General features: G+C 39.1%; 1 protein-coding gene across 3 annotated transcripts in view; it reads right to left on the bottom strand.

The window, feature by feature from the left end:
* Positions 1-13108, bottom strand: part of Npr3 (natriuretic peptide receptor 3) — a 78084-nt gene that overhangs the window by 59053 nt on the left and 5923 nt on the right. For all 3 annotated transcript variants that reach the window (XM_004848655.3, XM_004848656.3, XM_087189271.1), the window contains exon 2: positions 8005-8127. In XM_004848655.3, coding sequence (XP_004848712.1) covers positions 8005-8127 — 123 coding nt within the window. The remainder of the gene's footprint in view (positions 1-8004; positions 8128-13108) is intronic.

Raw genomic sequence — 13108 nt, 5'->3', positions numbered from 1 at the left:
CAAAAGGAGGAAAACACTTTTCTTAAAAGATATGAATTTAGTCCAACAAATCTGTCTACAATAATCTAAAAGGCAACTATTTTTGGTGTTTGTTTTTCCACTGAGCAGAAACAATAGTGCATAATAAATTTAAGCCACGCTAAACAGGTATCTGTTCACAAGCATGACTTCCGCCTTTCACAGTCACTTCTTGTGTCAGGAACATCTCCCATGTCAGTGCTGCTGAACACTAGGAGAGCAAAGGTCGGCTTGGCGTGACTCCCCGTCGGTGGAGACAAATTTAATTCAGTAGACAACTGGGTGCCTCTGGAGATTTATGAGCAGAACAGAAGAGTGACATGATGAGAATCATGGCCTGGGAAACAGCAGTGGATTAGAGTGCAGAGACACTGAGCATTCACAACCACAGTAATCCAGACGAAAGCTGATAAGAGGTGACAAGTAGGAAGTCACACACCAAAAAAAAAGAGAGAAACTATTATCTGGGTGGTTAGACTTATGAGCAAGTTTTCTTTTCTTTTTCTCTCTTCTTTCTTGTTTTGGGGTTTTTTTTTTGTTTTGGGGGGTTTTTTGCATTTTTCTGAACGTAATGAATTTTCAATCATAAATATTTACTACTTTTAGGGCCGGGGATTTAGCTCAATGGTTCCGCTGCCTGCCTCACAACCACAAGGACCCGAGTTTGATCCCCAGTACCAAAAAAAAAAAAAAATTTATTACTTTTATGATCATGAAAAGAGCAAGAGCCCTTGAGAATGAAAGTAGAAGATTATGCAGGAGGAATCTCAAGACTGTGCAACAGTTAGGGAGGGAGGGACAACAGAGAGGGAAGCGCGTCACAGATGACACCACGGAGAACAAGAACACGCTGGTCACTGGAAGAAACAGCAGCGTCAGGCGGAGGAGGAACAGACGAGGCAGACATAATGAAATAATGGGTCAGTCAGGGTCACGGCAAATCCAAGGTGGCCGCAGGGTGCTCAAGTGACACCACGGGCTGGGGTGGGAGATAGGGACCCGAAACCAGAACGAGGAGTGAGGGCTCCACAGAGTGCTGGGTGTCATTTCCACGCAGCTCATTATTAGAGCCCAGGGACTAACGAAGAGGCTTCGGTAAAGAAGAGAGGAGGACTGAGTACAGACACTTGGGGGAGGCTATTTTCAGTGGGCAGAGGAGTCAGAGGAGACAGAGAGGCGCTAACAGAATCAGAAGAATGTCATGTCGTCAAAACTAGGAGCATTGAGTTTCCAGACAGAGCTGGATGCTCTACAGCCACACTGCTTATGTAGTAACCATTGGCCATATGTGTGACTATCTAAATGAAAATTAATCGAAATTAAAAGTTCAGTTCCTCAGTCACACTTGCCACATTTCAAGTGCTCGATAGCTGGATGTGCCTAGTGGCTACCATGCTGAGCAACATAGAACAGAATGCAGCCATGACCACAGAAAGTTCCATGGGTCACAATGCTTTTAAGGCATGGGGTCATGGTCCCAGGTGTGGCTCATGGATTTAGCAATCAGAAGGTCATTAGTGACCTTGAGAATAGCACTTAAGAAAGAATATGACACTGATACCTACCACTCCACCGAAAGGGCTTTTCTCTCAAGTAAAAGATTAAGAGGAGAAAGAAGCTTGCTAGTGAGAAAATAAGATAGAGATGGTAATTCTTTGCAGTTGCTTCAAGGATAAACTTGCCTCGCTTTGTCTTGCCTTGTTTTGTTTTGTTTTTTGTTTTAAAATATCATGAGGAGCCAAGCTTGCACTGACAATTGGGAGGGTACAGAATATTTGTGAAAGGGAAAGTAGCCTGCTCAGCAACTAATTAGGCCCTGTATTCAGCAATCCTGTGGCCAAAGAGATGGTGCCAGTGAGAGGTAGCCATGATGGCATAATTGTGCCATCCTGTAGCTCCCAGAACTTAAAAGCATCTAGCATACAGTAAACCTTCTATATATGTGACTTGCATGAGTAAGTGGAACATCACTGAATTTGCCCAAGAAATAATACCTAGCTTTTACCTGGGCTGGCTGCATGATACTGTGGCTCTTTGGGCCTACTTTTTGTTTCATGCCTTATCCTACCCACCTCAAATGACTTTAGTGTTATAGATCACAGGGTAGGCTGGCCAGTTATGCCCATCAATAATAACAGCACCACTTACTGAGTGATGCCCTTGTGCACATCTCTGTATAGCTGCTTTGACTGTAGCACTTCATTCTTTAATTCTCATAACAACTTCATGAAAAAGATTTAAATATGATCCCTATCTTACAGATGAGGAAACTGAGGCTCAAAGAAATTAACAAATCGGAAGTTGTTCAGCTAATAAACAGTACAAGCAGGATGAAAAATGCAACCTAGACTCCAAACACTATTGTCCTGCTCAATCTATATTCATCGTATCAGTTTGAGGCATTTTAAGATTTAAAACTGCATAGGCAATGGATGACAAAAATATTTTTTAAATAGCAGTGGAAAAATATCAAAAGAAGAAATACCAAAATACTCTTTAGCATTGTTACAACTGAGAGATTATGTGAGAATTCCTTTTCTTTTTTGCTTGGTTCCAAATAGACTTTAATGGGAATATATCACTTTTACAGCCAAACATTATAAACCCAATTCCCCCCAATATTTTTACTATGTTTCCATTTGTAGCCAGTCAAATAGTTTAATTTGTCTGCCTCGATAATCACTACTATATTCTAGTATCACCTTAATTAGTCTCCTCTGAGTTTTCTGGAAGGCAAGAAAGCTCTATAATAATTCCAACAGTCTCACACAAGATTGCCCAAAGAACTTTCCACCTACCTTACATTCTGAGACTATAATACCAATAGATGAAAATGCTAACAGATACTAATTACAACTCAACAGGAAAATATATATCATCTTTGTTCTAGATTTTTTTTAAAAATCTGTCTTTAAAATCTTATTTTTGATCACTTAATTCTCTAATAATATATTATTATATTGATCTGTGACTATATAATGTGGGCAAATCTGAGAATTTTTTTAAATGCTCACTAAGACTAAACAATCTTCTAATCAAAAAAAAATCTTCTAATCAACAAAGAGGGAAAAACTACCAACACATCTTCTTAAAATCCAATTTCAAGCAAGCATTGATTAAAATAGAGGCCTTTCTGTAGAGCAGGTATAGGGTTTGTGGTGGGGAGGCACAAGAAGTAGATGTAAAAGAACTTTTCATAAACATGTATTAAATATTAGAACACAAAATCTAAAGAAGCCCCTTCATTAATGATGTTCATTGGAATTTTGGTCTAGGTGACTCTGCCAACAACATGATTCTATTTACTTCTACTCTGAGGAGGAAGGTGCTTCAGGATCAGTGAAAGACATGGACACTTGCCTCCCTACATCCATTCTCCTTTCTTTTTACTAACAGATCCCCAAATTGATTTAGAGTATAAGTAAGTCCAGCTAAAAGTATAATTCTGTGGAATTCTGAACTCTCTTGCAACCTGGGGGAACTAATCCTACGTAACCAGATGTTAATGAATGGTACTTTCCGAAGAGTTCTTCAAAAGAAACCAAGTCAACTGAAGGAATATCTTTTTACCTGTTGTCTCTTCCCTGTTTTGGCTAGAATTAAGACCTGATCCCTGGAGCCCTGGCTGCCATCTTGGATCTTGAGAATGGAAGCCAGGCACTAAGAGTGAGGGAACAGGAAACAGGAGAAGCTTTGCATTGTTGGTGATCTTATAGAACCCTATCTTTGCCCCAGACTTTTCATTTATGGAATTCTTTCAGGGGAGAGAATAGACCTCTACATTTATTTCAATCACTATACTTGGGCAACTTGGTCATATGCATGCAGGTATAATTCCTAATCCACCCAGGTCCATAGGATATATTAACTAAAAGTTGGTTAATTTGGTAACTGAATTCATGACCCTTAATCTATTTATGAAACTATCACCAGAGAAAAAGTGAAAAGTTACAATTTTTAAAGTATCACATGTAATAGTCAAAGTAAATTAAGACTAATAATGAATATGGCTAATATTTATTGAACAGTTATTATGTCCCAAGAAGTTTGCAAGGTGTTTTACATACATCCCCTTATTTATTACTCAGCCTGATGCCATAAGGTAAGTACTATTACTATCATTAGAAGAAACAAAAGCTTACAAATGGCAGAGTTAAGTCATTTTGATAAGGCTATGGGTTAAGCTATTAATCTTTAGCTCTTAGAGTTAAGAATTAGTACATGGCTCAGACTCTTAGGCAGACTGACACCAGACCCCAGAGCCTAAACAAATACAGTGTAAAGGGTAAAATGAGAAGAATTCAATCAGAAACTCTAAGTACTCTTCACAAGTTGTGTAAGAGCACTCTGTATAATTCTGTGCAAACTTTTAAGAGGTAGAAAAACTGAACTCAAGGGAAAGTAAGTTTTAAGAAATTGTCCAAATATCACCAACAATAAGTCATATAAGTATCCCTCTTGTGCAGTTGTATTATACACTAAGAAAAATGCATCTTTTTTTAGTATTCTTGCCCAAAAAATAGATAAAATCATCCTATAGTGGGAAATATCGGATAAATCCAAACTGAAAGTCATTCTACACAATGAGCTCTTCAAAAGTGTCAACTTTCACATACTGGAGGTGACACAACAACTCAATCAGTGTGGGATCCTGTGATTGACCCCAGAACAGAGCAAGAACATTAGAGGGATGGATAGGTGATAAATTTGAAATAAGGCCTTTAGTTTGGTTATTAGTTAGTAGTATTATAGCAATGTTAACTTTCTTGTTTTGGTAATTTTATTATGGTTATTTAACTTGTTAACATTGGAGGATCTTGGTAAAACATATACATGAGCTCTGTATTACTTTTGCAAGTTTTCTGTAGTTATTCCAAAAAGTTGCCCCACAGTTATCTCTAAAAGAAGTGAATTCCAAATACAGAATTGATTTCCATAGTTCAAGGGATGTTCTCATAGTATATTAATTGTTCAAAAGCATGGAAAACAATGGAAAGTGTCTCAATTAATTCTATGTGGCAAATGTAAACCTGACATTCAAACTAGGCAGTATCACCTCAAGGTAAGAAAACTATTGTCCAAAGTGAAACTCTTGCAAAAAAAAGAAACCCAGAGATTTTCTATATAGTTACAAAATGTAACAGGAAAAGATCATGATCCTAAGAACAACCAAAACCATGAAATACCTTTGTAAGAATAAACTCAATATAAATGGTACAGAATGTAAATGTTTCAAAATAACTAAGGTAAATTTTAAATGTATCACCACAAAAAATGTCAAGTAAATGAGATGATGGATATATCAATTCACTTGATTCCATCACCCTACATCGTAAACATATATTAAAACATCATACTCCTCCCAATAAGTATACTATAGTTATGATGTGTAAATTAAGAATAGTATTAATTTTAAAGGTGTATAGTATTATGAATATGCTAACAGCTACAGAATTCATTTTAAAGTCATTTATTTTATATTAATAAAATGCAGAAGTTAACTTTAAAATACATACGTTAAGAAAAGCAAAGTGCAAAACTTTGTTGATGAACATAAAAAGAAATTCAGATAAATAAAATAATTTGAAAAATCATGCAGGTTTGACAAGGATATAGGAAACAAGAAAATCTCATATATTGTTGCAAAAGTATAAATTGGTGAACCTCTTTATTAGGGATCTTAGCAATGTCTGTCAAAACTTAAACGTACAGCCGGGGATGCAGCTCAGTGGTGCCACAACTGCCTGGCAAGCACAAGGTCCTGAGTTCAATCCCCAGTACAAAAAAACACTTAAATGTACATAACACTTGAGCCATAAATTTTAATTCTAAACATTTCTCTCATAGATACCATGTATGTAGAAAATATGTGAGTGAATATGATGTGTGCACATACATGACTACTCAAGGCAGCACTGTTCTTAAAAGCAAAAAGGCTGAGAACAACATATGTATTGAAAAATAAGAGACTCAGTAAAAATGGCATGTAAACATTAAAAATACTATATAGTTATACTAAAGAGTATGATAATTTTATTTTAAAATATTTTATAAGATATATTTACAAGGGCTGGGGATTTAGCTCAGTGGTTCCAGCACCTACCTCGCAAGCACAAGGTCCTGAGTTCGATCCCAGGTACCAAAAAGAAAAAAGACATATTTTAAAAAGACAGGATGACATACTTCTAAAATTATTAATGTGCTCTTATCTGAGTGATATAATAATAATTTATTTTCTTTCCTGTTCTTTCTCTGTTTTCCAAAATTTCTACAATACTTACTTACTGTAATCAACAGGAAAACTTAATCCAAGCTGTATCTGTGGATGGAAGGAATTCTAATACCTATCATTTGCATTAGGTACTGGATCCATAAGGCACGTGAATACACATTATAAATGCATTTGCCAACACATCACTTGTATAAACGGAGGGAGAAAGATTTTTGCCACAAATAGGAGAGCAAAATAGGGCATTTATCCTGCAAAGCCTCACGTATCCAGTTTTATCCACTGCAGGAAGCAGGCTCTACTTTTGTTTTATCAACTTTTCTTTATCTCCATGGGAAGTGCATTATATCATTTGTAATACACAATAATGCTGCGTAAGCAAGCCAGGGTATCAGGGTAGAAAACTAGGGTGTATGTTTGAAGGTTTAGATCCTGTGTAACTACATACAGACAGCAGGAACTCGGAAGTGGAGCTCAGTATAAACATGTCATTTGTGATCTGCACACTAAAATTCCCCTAGAGCCACTCAACTGAGTAGCTAGCCTGCAGGCTTGAGGAAATGTTCTGCAGCCCTCGTAATGAACTGTAGAGAAGCCCTAACCACAGTTAGAAGGAAATGTTTTGTACTTGTGATCATGATGGCCTCCTTTAACACCCTCCAACACAGGGACCCTCGGAACTTCCCCAGATCCATCACATGGATTCAACACCATGGCTCCCAAAATTCTACACAGGAGAGCCTTAAAGCATATTGATTGCAAAGGACGAGGGGACTATGAGCAGTGGCTTTCAAATATCTTTACCTCAATTTACAGTAATAGCTATTTTATTTTACACTATGACCCATATAGACATATGTAATGTGCATAAATATACACACACATCTCTATATTGCTAACATGAAAGTTGTATGAAGCAATACATGTGCTAAGTTTGACATACTCTGAAATGTTCTAGCCTGTTGTGGTATAATCTGTTCCATTCTACTTCAAATTCCACCCACATCTCACTTAAATTATTTTGACTGTCCATCTCAGTGGTAGCAACCTGCAGCTGGAAAAGCACTAGACAAGGGGTCTTCAGGGCCTGCATTTTGACCATTTGGAGTATGGGACTGGGCTATGTTGATCTTGACAAGTAGCTTTACACCACAGGTACATAGTTTTGCTCTCATTGAGTTCTCAGAGAAGAAAAGTTGAAGGAATTATGAGATGTTGTCATAATACAGAACAGAGCATTTATATAGTCTTGCTCAGAATCACAAATTTCCAAAATCGTATTTATGGAAATCACATCTTTGGGCCTAATTCAAATTTTTTAATCTTCCTCATAACCCCTTTTTGACACAGCTCTGATTTGGGTCTTGAATGCCCCTCATAGGCCCATGTGTTGAAGGCTTTGTGATGGTCACAGTGCTATTGGAAAAGGGTGGAAGCTTTAGGAACTAAGGCCTACTTGGAGGAAGTTAGGTCACTGGAAGTGTGCCCTTGAAGGGTTATGGGGATCCCAGCCCCTTACTGAATCTCTTTGCCTCCCAGCTACCATGAAGTAAACAGGTCTCCTCCACCATGCCCTCCTGCCATGAAGTACTTTCCTATCACAGGCCCAAAGCAACAGAGCCAAGCAACCATGAACTGAAATCTCTGAAACTATGAGCCAAAATAAACCTTTCCTCCTTGTAAGTTTTCATCTCACAGCAACAGAAAGCTGATGCAGACACCTTGGCAGTGGGAGGGAAAGCTGCAAGCAGAGTTACCATAGGAAGAGCTGTTGAAGAGTTCGATGTTGAAGAAGGCATAGTCTCCACTGGTCATGCCATGTCTGTGTGCTGCCAGCATGATGCTCCGGATGGTGTCCCCACTGGCACACATGATCACCACTGGGGAGAGAGAAAGAGCACACATGAGACATCCCACCACAGCAGACAGCAAGCACACCAGAGCCAGGGGGAGACAATGGACAAAGAACTGGGCATTTATAAGGCCTGGGAGTGTTGCCTCACAAGCTACCTATTAGAGTAAACCCCCTCCCTTATCTGCATGGCACACTCCCTACCCCCAGTGGATGCCTAAAACTGTGGATAGCACCAAACCCTCCATGTACCATGTTTTTTCCTATACATACATATCTTAATGTTTAGCCTATAATTTAGGTAGACTAAGAGATTGATAATATTTAATAATAAAAATAACAATTACAACAATGTACTATAACAACAGTGTTTTAAAATTAGTGAATTGCTTACTTCTCAAATTTTCCATTGAATTTTTTCAAAACACAGTTGATCACAGAAACCTCAGAAAGTGAAACCATAGGTAAAAGAGACGATCGTAACTTTACTGTAGAGAAACCCAGCAGTCACCACCACAACCAAGTGCAGGAACTAACACCACCAGTGTGGGAAACAGACTCACCAGATTCCTGATGGAAAACACCGAGGACCAGAAACCTCCAACAGGCAACACACATCTAGTCTACAGAAAGCAGCCACAAACTCAGCTTGGGAAACAGTAGAATAATTGACCTATGCTTCCCCCTTCCCTTTTTTTGTGGCTCTCTCTACCACTGAACCACATTCCCAGCCTGACTTTACTTTTTGAGACAGAGTCTCCTTAATTGCCTGGGTTTGCCTCAAACTTGTGATACCCCTACTTCAGCCTCCCAAGTTGCTGAGATCACTGACATGTGCTGCCATTCTGGCTGGCCTATGCACTTTACAATGTCATTTTCCCATAATGTTAAGTGAAATAAATCAAGCACACAAGCTTAAATATTGCATGGTTTCTCTTACAAGAGAAACCCAAAGTTATAAATAAACAGTAAAATAGAAGACAGCAGCCAATAGGTAACGGAGATAGAGCTTTTGTGAAAGAGAAGGTGACCAAGAGACTTTCTGTGTGTATATGTATATATGTGTTAGTATGTATACACATATCAATAGATATAAAAGGAATAGACAGATATATAGATAGATAGATAGATAGATAGATAGATAGATAGATAGATAGATAGATACAGATAGATTAAAAGAGAAGGGAAAGGGGAAAGATTTAGAATGTTAGGGCAAATATGGCAAAAATCTGGTTAAGGCTATACAGAGGTTCATTATATCTTCTTATTTCTATTCCAAAAATGTGAAAATTATTTCAAAATAGTTTTAAAAACTTAAACAAATCTCTAGATTTTTTCCCAATATAAGACAGTGAAGGCTGTCAACTGTTTTTTCATACTTAATAGGATGCTTTTCTGAAAAAGCAAACTCAGTGGCTTTAGAGACAACCTCCTCTGGCAAATCAGTGAACGTCATAGGCTCCCTCTGTCACAGGCAAATCAATGAGTGTCTACATTATGCTGGAGCTGTCCCCACACACAGGAGAAGTAGATAGCAAAATCCCAGGTCCTCTGCCCCGTGTTCTCTCAGGTGATGTTCACACTGTCATATTTAAGAGATTTTAAGCAGCTCCAGGAGACTGTCACTTGCCACCTAAGAATGACACAGGATGGAGTGAAGTGGGGACGTGGACACTGTCCAGTCACTGCTGATGGTTTGAGGGCTCTTTGCTGTACAGCAGGACCAGTATGTTTTCTGCCTATGCACTGTGCAGAGAAGAGACCCTCAGAGACCTGGGTGCTGCAAACCGTATTATCACCATCGTGCCAGCACTCCAAAATGTGTATGTTCTTTGTAGAAGCATGGGTGCTGAAAGACATAAAACAACCGGCAGGCTGTGCCCGCGCGTCTTTGGCAACCTGCATGGAGGGCTTGGCTCTTGTTGATATTCCATTTATGGCACACAGTAACTGGGAGTGTTAGGTCACAACTCTGACATTTTGTACTACAAAAGGGCTTGGTGTGCAAGGTAAAGGCCCCAAAGGACAAGTTTTTTGAACAATACGAAACTCCTCAAAGGCCTGTGAATGCTGGAGTCAGTGTGGTTTGTGTTTTGAAAGTACAGTTATATATTGGGGATAAATAATCAAATTTCAAGATGCCTTAATAAAGAAGCTCTCATAGAAACTCTTAATAATTTATTATGGCCTAGACCCCTGTGTTAGTTGTAATTAAATTCTAGCTCCTTCAATTTAAAAAAAGCCAAGGTGTCCCACAAAATAGCCAATAAGAGGCTAAGGCCAAACATGTTTGAAAAGTATGGATTCCAAGTGTGGTCATCTCCAGGAGGATCCAGGGAGCTCTAGCTGCCTGTCCATCAAACTGCCTATATCATTTTTTGATCAGCTGCTCATAGTCCAGAGTCCAGTTCTCAGGCCTCACATGTATGACTTGATTCTTGCCAGCACACAGGGAACAAAGTCACTGCTTAGGGGAAGATTCTCAATAATCCACATCAAGTATTTCAAGTATTTGCAGATAATCTGGACTTCAGATTGCTTGAGTTCCATGGGGTCTATAATAATAAATACATTTGTGTCAACATGCCCTGTGCCCTGGGTATGATACCTAGGGGACCAAATTACAAGCAATAGAATGCTAGTGAAGATGAAATCAAAATTAGGGAGGTCCATTGGAGAATTCAGGTTTCAAAGGCACCAGGCATTGATAACCCAAAGCATCTATTGGAGAGATGCACCTGGCCCAGGACTGAACAGACTATCTCTGAGCCAGAGCACAACCTTTGCTAGGTCCCAGACAGGCTCTGCTCAAAACTGGCTTCTGTGGTGCTTCTCTTCTTTTTACATTCCCGGCTTCTCCTTCTCCTTCTCCTTCTCCTTCTCCTTCTCCTTCTCCTTCTCCTTCTCCTTCTCCTTCTCCTTCTCCTTCTCCTTCTCCTTCTCCTTCTCCTTCTCCTTCTCCTTCTCCTTCTCCTTCTCCTTCTCCTTCTCCTTCTCCTTCTCCTTCTCCTTCTCCTTCTCCTTCTCCTTCTCCTTCTCCTTCTCCTTCTCCTTCTCCTTCTCCTTCTCCTTCTCCTTCTCCTTCTCCTTCTCCTTCTCCTTCTCCTTCTCCTTCTCCTTCTCCTTCTCCTTCTCCTTCTCCTTCTCCTTCTTTTTCTTCTTCTCTCTCCAACACTAGCACCACCAAGCCCTTCTGATGGATACATTCTTTTTTTTTTTTTTGGTACAGGGGATCGAACTCGAGTCCTTGTGCTTGCAAGGCAGGCAGTGGAACCACTGAGCTAATCCCTGGCCCTGGATACATTCTTTCTTAAAACATTACTAGTACTCACTGAGACTGACCAAGAGTGTCACAGAGCACCATCAGGCTAAACACACTTTGATTATTTTAGATCATATTCATTTCATGTTGACCATGTAGTTTATGTTCAAATGGAAATCCCAGTTCATGAGCAGAACACTGTCTTGCATACCAAATCCATAATTAATGCACATGATCATCTAGTTGAAGCAAGTAAATCCCCATCTGGCTGCCACACTGTCAGCTATAAATGGGTTCTCATTGCTGCAGCATGTTCTTGCAATCACTCAGAGACTGGCAAAGTAGTTAGAGTGCAGAATCCTAGCTTTGTATGATGATCCCAATCTTTTAGAGTTGTCTCATTCATGCATAATTGAACAGCATGCATTTTTAGTAACTTGCCTTTATATAGTCTATCAAAAGGTTTAAGATGATTTTCAATAAAATAGCTTCCTCTTCCTACTAATGTTTCAACAGTTTATACAATAGCTAATTAAATGCATGCAATAACAAGTACAGGTGGAATGATACAATTGTTGGAAAGCATGTGGAGAAGTACAAGAAGTGTGTGGTGTGCTCTGGAAAACTATACTACCTGCCAGCACCCAACTGTCAGTAAAACTAACAGAGAGACAGCATTGACTAATCCTGCAAACTGCATAAGTGGTGGTCAGTTAGACAGTTTCTGTTGTATTCAAGTGTATCTGAGTACATAAATACTAATTTGGGGTCAAATTGTTAAACTTCTAAAAGAAGTGATAGTGGTGTGAAGCTAAATTTCTGGTTAGACTTTTGTTTGTCATGCTCTTTTAACTTGTGATGTTCTGTGCCATCCTTCCCCATAAGGCTGCCACAGCGCCTTCTCACTATTGCAGGATGTTCTTGCAACCACTTGGAGGCAGCAAAAGGGCGAGGTGCAAAGGGGTAGCTCTAGACATCAAGTTGAAAATTTCAGGCATTATACCTGAGTTAGGGGGATATCCTTTCTCTTGTCTCAGGTTTCTCCTTGGAACAACCTCTAATGCGTGAACATCCCTAGGAGCCTTCAATTATCCTCCATCCATCCCCAACAATAGAAAAAGGAGTAAACTGTCTGATTCATGAGTTGGGAAGAAAAAATGGGCATGCTAGGCTTTGTCTGCTTTCTTCCCCACTGAGATATGTTTATATGAGGAGTGACCGATATTTGCAGGGAATGTTTAAATTTTTTAAATTTATTACAGTGAAAAACACATTGCTTTTAATCCCCCTCAAAGCATTCCCCATCACTTTGACACATTTATTCCATGTTCTCGCCACTTTCTTAAGCAGGCATGGAAGTTCTCTTTTGTGAGTGTCTTTCTGTGTTGTGATAAAAAATACAGTGAATGCTGCTGCCAAGTACCATTTGAGGAAAAGACAGACTTGTAAAAACATTACAATGTGCCCTCATCCACCTTATTCACTGGATCTGGCACCCTGAAAATTATGGCTCTTTCCCAGAGTCAAAACAACCATGAAAGGCAAATGTCTTGAATTGATTCAAGACATTGAGGCACCCACCACAACACAACTAAAGACACTCACAAAAGAGGACCTCCAGAATTGCTTCAGAAACCAGCAAGAATGATGGGCTAAGTGAGTTCAAAGCCGTAGTGAGAAGTATTTTGAGGGAGATTTATGGCACTATGTCTTTTACTACTTTTAATTTTTTAATTAAACATTCAAT

Source organism: Heterocephalus glaber, unplaced genomic scaffold, assembly GCF_053883595.1.
Source record: "Heterocephalus glaber isolate CG9 unplaced genomic scaffold, H.glaber_assembly_v1.0 deba00001538, whole genome shotgun sequence".
NCBI lineage: Eukaryota > Metazoa > Chordata > Mammalia > Rodentia > Bathyergidae > Heterocephalus > Heterocephalus glaber.
Note: the sequence above shows the minus strand (reverse complement) of the source record. Positions and strands in the feature narration are given on the sequence as shown.